Below are 7,029 nucleotides of genomic sequence, written 5' to 3'. Positions count from 1 at the left end.
AGGAAAGAATAAAACTAACAATTTAAGAATTATAGGATTTTTTTTCACTTAAGGATTTTTTCTTAATTTTTCTACATTCAATTGTGCGTCAGAACGGGGCAAAAACCTAGTTGCGAAAAAACTTGCAGTACAATTAAACTACGTTGCATGGTTATAAAATCCCAAATTGTATCTTGCAACCCTACAAGGCTACAAGTCTACAACTACACAATCCAAAACCATATACCTTGGACTAAATCCTAATTAAATAGGATTTTAATTTAATGTTTGTTCCTATCTTACCTGAAGAAAAGTTTAGAGTGGTAAGATCTTAACATGATTCTACAATCTTATTATCTAATTAACGACTTTATATGACATAACAACGGAGATAATTTAGGAATTTATCATTATATTATACTATGTACGTATTTATAACTACTAAATTCAACAATCACATGAGTACATCGTTTGTTTATTTAGTTGCAACCTCTTAACTTTCACACTTAGAAAATACTTCGTACACTACTTATTAGTCCATGAGTATACTTCATGAATCATAAATTAAAAATTGTAAAAAAATTATATTGTGAAAATATACATAAAGACTAATCTAGTAAGATTTCACATGCCTACGCTGCTTGCCTATAAGTCATGAAATATATAGGTCAAAAGGAGAAGTATATGTTTTGTTTTGTAAAAGTTCACTTGGTTGCAGCTTTAATTTAAAAATTAAACGGGTTATCATTTACTGTAACATATAGCTGATTGAGCTTGATTTGAAAAGAGTACAATGTGGGAGACAAAATATACGGGCTTGGAAAACAACGATTTCATGCAAAATGGGGTAAGGAGATGAAAATTTCAATGTAGGAAGTGAGAGTGGGTAAAATAATTATTCTAAGCAAAACATTAATTGTGTGTATATTGTGGGAGGAAGATGAATGTGATGTAATTGGATGTGGAGAACATATGTAAGAGGCGAGATAATTAATAAAATTGGTAGAAAATGTTGAAAATAAGAATTGTTGAGCTTAAAAAACGGTCGTTTATGGAAAACGAATGGAAGGGGTATATGATTTGTAATATACGTAAAAAATGGTGATAAAAGATCGGACCGGTTTGAGTTTTAGCACAAAAACTCTTTTCCATTTCCGCAAATTTAGGGCGGGCAAACACAAGTTTTTGGGGCTTTTGGGTTGGCTGGGGTTTTGACTAAAAACATGATTTTAACTTTTTAAGGCATTCCGGGGTGAATCGGGCCAGCCGGCCAGGGCCATATGTTCATCAGCTCTCTAGACATAAATTTATTGCTTTATGTTTGGACTTTGGACTAGGACATTTCACAAGCCCATGTCCATAAATAGTTAGGTTAATGAAGCCCATCAAGCAAAAAGAAGCCCCTAGGCCCATGAAAGTCCAACGGTAATAACGGTTTATGATCATGTCCGTAAATAAGAGCAACTTCAATGGTTACAAAAGGACCTGCTCATATTGGTACAACAATGACATAAGCAGCTGTTAAAACCTTGTAGGCTTGTAGCTATTTTGGGCTACGTAGCTCAAATAAATAAATTATTTAAATTAAATATTAGAGGGAGCTACAAAGTATTGTAGCCCACTAATGTGATAATTTGTAGCTTTAATCAATTGTAGTTAGAAATTTGATTTGGCAAACTTAGCCACAACATCTTGTAACTCACCATTGGAGTTGCTCTAAGGGGAATCATGTTCGTGAAGCAGTGAACATGTGGTTTCTCCCATAGAGATATCTCTTTCGATCACCCGAGCAGTTTATCAAGACTCAAGAGTCAAGAGGCATTGACTTAATGGATTAGTGTAGTTTTATTTTTAATCTCGTAAAATGTTAAGTTTTACAAAGCAACACATGTATCAATAAGGTCTTGGCCTTGTGGTTAAGGTTGAGAACTTGTGTACGGTTAATCTCAAATTCAAATTCACTTCCCCAATTTGTAATTTATTATTGTCCGTGTGGCTCATTTGCGCCAAAACAAGACAACACCTGTGTTCAACGTACTCCAAGCAATTACTTAATTTCATGAATTATGACTTATAAGTGTTATAAATTCGTGAAATACTCGTATTTCTGTTTGTTTGTTATTGTTTGATCTTAACTTTTTTTTTTTTTGGCAATGAATTATAAAGATTATTCGGATGTGAACAAGGTTTTCATCATAAAAGATAGGGCATAACATCCCTAGCTAAGACACATTTTTTCTAAAACTTACATGATAGGGTATCATTCGCTTGTTTGATGAATTATTTTTGCGTTCACATTATTAAATCATTCACTGCATATATCACATCAAAATAATCTACTTTGAAATGCTCCGTGCTAATTAAGAGTTAAGAAAAGGCATGAAATGCAATACATGATCCAAAATAAATCATGCTGAATTTTATTTTATTTTAAGATAAGAAAAATGTAATCAATTGGTGCACACGACTACAGTAGCTAGGTCATTAGTTACTGTAGTTGACGTTGTTGATGTTAATTATGGCTTTATGTTTTAATTATTGACGTTTTCCTCGATCTTAAAACCATTAATATTCATTAAACAAATATGTGACGGCAACTATAACAACTATAATTAAGTGACAATTATTTGCTTTAATTTTAAAAATAAATCAAACTACCACGACCAACTTGGCAACTTAATTAGGGAGGCCAATGAAGCGGCTTTTGTTATGACTCATATTTAACTTTTAGAGTATTCTACTATAAGGTTTGGGGTGTCGGAAGTGTGTCCGAGTGTAAGATGATATTGTTAATTGTCTCATATTTTTTTTCCTAATCAATACTTTCAATTGTTTTTATTTAGTTGACATATTTAGTTGTCTCTTATACTATTCGATCATACACTCTTTTTTGACCCTTTTGTTTAAACTTTATATGTATGATAAAATAAAGTGAGGTTCGAATTATTGAATTATTGACGATTTCCTGTTAATACCAATAATATCCATTAAACAAAATATGAGACGGCAACCATAACATCTAATAAACAAATGACAATTATTAGAATTAATTAGAGAAAAGTACATTAAACTACTACGACCAACTTATATATATAATCCATCTATTATCTATAGTATTTAATTAATTAGCTAGGCAAGGCAGTTAACATCGTCTTCATCCTATTGGTATGTCATATACTCATATATACGGAGTATGTGGCATGCCACTGTTTATCACACCGTTATTTAAGTTATCATCTTCTCATGCATGATCTGTACACCAAAAGATTTAACAATCAAATGTACACGTACGGGTCCTCCACGAATTAGAGGTTGTAATGAAAGATGCTCGTCAATCGTTATACAATTATTTATACAACAAATATCCAGTGCAAATATTGCATAAGGCTCTGTTCTGTTCACCATATTTTCACTTATTTCAGGAAAAATAAGTTCAGATGAGTTCAGTTAAGTTCAGATAAGTTCAAATAAGATAAGTTCATGAAAAATAAGGGTTGGCCAAGTACAATTTATAACTAAAATAAGTTCTAATAAGTTCTAATAAGTTCAGATAAGTTCAGTTAAGTTCAGGAAAAATAAGTGAAAATCAGGTGAATAGAACGCAGCCTAAGTTATTAAATGTCAGGCTACACGTGTTCTACGTCAACCACATACCTCTTACTCAGCTAGCTTATTGTTGAGCATATATAGTTTGATTATTAAGTATTATTATGCAAGTGTCAGCACAATTTGATAGGAGACTAACAATAAATTATATTACCACTCCAATTACTCCGTGCTTTTTAACAAATTAAAACTATTAACACAACCCACATTCAACATAATTTATCTAATATTTGACATAAATGAAAAAAATAACCGAAATTTAATGAAATGATCGACTCTATCATTAAAATGTCATGCATGTATCACGTATATAGACACTAGTGTCAATTACATCGAGAGAAAATCAATAACGTGAGCAATGGTTGCATGAATTCTCTTTGCCCGGCCATTCACAGTTTGACACTTGTTGACATATTCAGAATTTGAATAAATGTCGATAAATTATTCCAAGGATCCATTGCATGGGCGAGGTGATTGGGTGAATGTCGACCACAAATTCAAGCATATGCCATATTTTGACAACATTTCATATATATATTGCCAATGTAATTGTTTAGAAATTGCCTATTCATGGAACCCAAGTTACAATTTACTTAATTACAAGTATAAATTTAGAAGAGTCAAATTCAAAGTAAACTACCATTTGAAAGTCAATACCTTAGAATAATAGAATGTATAACGTACTATTCTACAAAGTTTGATTTCCCGACATTCTTAGTCAAACTTTATTAGGTATATGACCAATTTTACTAAACTTTAACTCCATTTGTACATATTTAAGTACCTTTATAATTTTATACGTACCTCATTTCACAACAACTAGTTTAAACTTTATAATTATACATACCAACTATATAAATAAATGAATATTAAATATATTAGTACTTGTATTATCGTATCGACCAACACCAAACTTAAATCAATTCAATCAAATATAAATAGTGCATGTAATAGAAGTGGCATTGATCCCTTCTTATAATTTTGCTAAATCCACGGATAACAATCCGGAACTTCATAACAACACCAACAAAAATACAAGGCTTAAATTTTGTAAGATATGGAGTATGTACTACGTAGTAATGTAGCTAGAATAGCCCCATGCCCCCATGGACGATCTCATTTGTGCAAAATTATGTATGGTCTATGGGTGACAAGTGTCTAATAGAATAAAAAAATATAAATAAATTATTTTAATATAAGTAAGTAAGTTACACACAATTATACAACAAATATATACTTCATATATATAAATTGAAGAATTTGGAATATTCCATTGAATATGCTAGAATAATCATAATTTTTTATTACTTAAATTTTTTCCTAATGTCATAATTTTATATTCTTTTATATTCAAATAGTTATTACTTCGTATGTGATTTATTCTCTTTACTTTAATTATATTATAATAGTTGGCTTTCTTTTTAGCTGAATTATCAGGGATTTATTATGGTTTGATGTGATCATTTAATTTAATTAATATAATATACTACTAGATTTTCATTGTATTTTTACGTTACTATATAAGAGAAAACCTTATCATTTGTTCCCACAAAAACTAAAAACGATGTCATTAGAGACAAATGAAAAAAACAAATAAAAGAAAACATTCTCACTTCATTTACTTGAAAAGACAATAATTGAAAAGTCGAACAAAGAAGATACCCCTAGGAAAAACAAGACCATTGGGGCGTTGACAAATATTCTCATAATTTATTTTATTTTCTTTTATTTATTTTATTTTTATTATTAAAAATTCCCCAAAAAAAAAAACTAGTAGCCTAATTTGACATCATTGTCACCAATGGGCAATGGCCCCCCTCTATCACTATTTATGTGATGGAATGAGTTGCATTTAATATGAAGCTAAGATATGCTAAACTTTTGTGCAATATCTTCTCTAATTCCCTCCTCCTATATAAGCACCCCTTATCTCTTCAACACTTCAACCATCCCTCATCTCTAAATCAATCCACAATCTACAACTTTCATCATATCTTGCCTCTCACTTGAAAACTCAAATCCTACTTCTTTTCGAGTTATAATCTATTGTTTCTATATAGAAGGTGGTACCATATTCTTTCGAGGAGAGGGGGAAAAGTGTAATGAGTAACCCAACAAAGCCAAGACTTCAAGTTGTGTTTCATTTGGTCTCTTACATGGGTGATGTATACCAATTTTCTTCCTAACAAAAAGCTTAATTTGTGTTTATTATTATTAGTTCACACCTACTATTTTGTGATATTTGTTACCAAAAAAAATGGAGGGAATTCTAGAAAAGAGAAAGAAGGAGAGTATGTTAAAAAAGACATGGCAAAGATGTAAGTCTATAGGACATGGTCAAATGAACGATAGGGCTCCTCCAACTAGTCTACTGTCGATACCTGGATCACCAACTCGTCCTATGGTCAAAAGCAAATCATGGTCAACTTTTCACCCTTCAAGCCCTATTAGCCAACGAGTCGACAAACTGACCATGGCCAGATCCAAGAACCAACGGGTGAGCCCTTTGTCACCCAAGGGTTGCTTATCGGTCTATGTGGGACCCGATAAACAAAGATTTGTTCTCAAAATTGGGTGTACAAGTCACCCACTTTTTAGGATGTTGCTTGATGAGGCGGAGTTAGAGTATGGATATCATAGTGATGGACCTTTAATGCTTCCTTGTGAAGTTGAATTGTTCATCAAGGTTCTATACGAGATGGAGGCAAATGATCACGACGAGAACTCAAGCAGTTCGCGGTGTAGGTTTCCTAGGAGTCGAAGCTCTTACCACCTTCTCGGCTCATCTGGTAGACTGGTTGCTTGAATACATTACTATTCAGATCAGTGTATGGTTTATACGTAACCGATTCAACAACCAGCTGTCACGTTGATGGTGTTATTTAAACTAGTGACGTGATAAGTAATAAATTTCGACCAGACAAGGGAGCTGAGTAGGTTTTGTTTATATTTGTTGTTCATGTATATGGTGGGAGTTGGGACTTTGTGGCATAAGCTTTTGTTTTGAGATCATTACAAGATTTGCAGCTGAGTTATGCTATCAATCGTGGGATAAAATTGTAAAATATTGTTAGTGTGCAAGTTATATATCTATATATATACTTGGATTTATAGTAGATATTTTTGTAAGAAAATTATTAAATTAAAAAAAAATAGTACTTGTTTTAACAATATAGTGATCGATCTCATTCTCATTTACATTTACATTTACATTTACATTTACATTTGTGAGCTGAGGTTTATATTGACTTTATTGTGATTTGAGAATTATGAAGTACATCCATTCCGGTTGTCGAGTTGTGGCCGGCGACGAGATTTAAGTCTAGAGAAAGTTAAAACTTTAATTTTATAACCTCAATAAGTAAAAAATATTGACATTGTGAGATTTTAGCTCTACCCGATATAGTAATAAAGGTATTCAACGACTCAATGTACATGGTACAA

The 7,029-nt window shown here is 31.8% G+C and overlaps 1 protein-coding gene across 1 annotated transcript; it reads left to right on the top strand.

Annotated features, from left to right (window-relative positions):
- The first annotated feature begins 5,842 nt into the window (after positions 1–5,842).
- Positions 5,843–6,391, top strand: LOC110785679 (auxin-responsive protein SAUR40). Its single transcript, XM_021990165.2, has one exon. It carries the CDS (start codon positions 5,843–5,845, stop codon positions 6,389–6,391), a length of 549 nt encoding a protein of 182 aa, XP_021845857.2.
- The last annotated feature ends 638 nt before the right edge of the window (positions 6,392–7,029 follow it).

The sequence above is a fragment of the Spinacia oleracea genome, chromosome 1, assembly GCF_020520425.1.
Source record: "Spinacia oleracea cultivar Varoflay chromosome 1, BTI_SOV_V1, whole genome shotgun sequence".
NCBI lineage: Eukaryota > Viridiplantae > Streptophyta > Magnoliopsida > Caryophyllales > Amaranthaceae > Spinacia > Spinacia oleracea.
This window is presented reverse-complemented; position numbering and strand designations above follow the sequence as displayed.

Bases quoted from the DNA above. Each gene is read 5' to 3' on its own strand.
- LOC110785679 (XM_021990165.2), top strand. From the start codon at position 5,843: ATGGAGGGAATTCTAGAAAAGAGAAAGAAGGAGAGTATGTTAAAAAAG.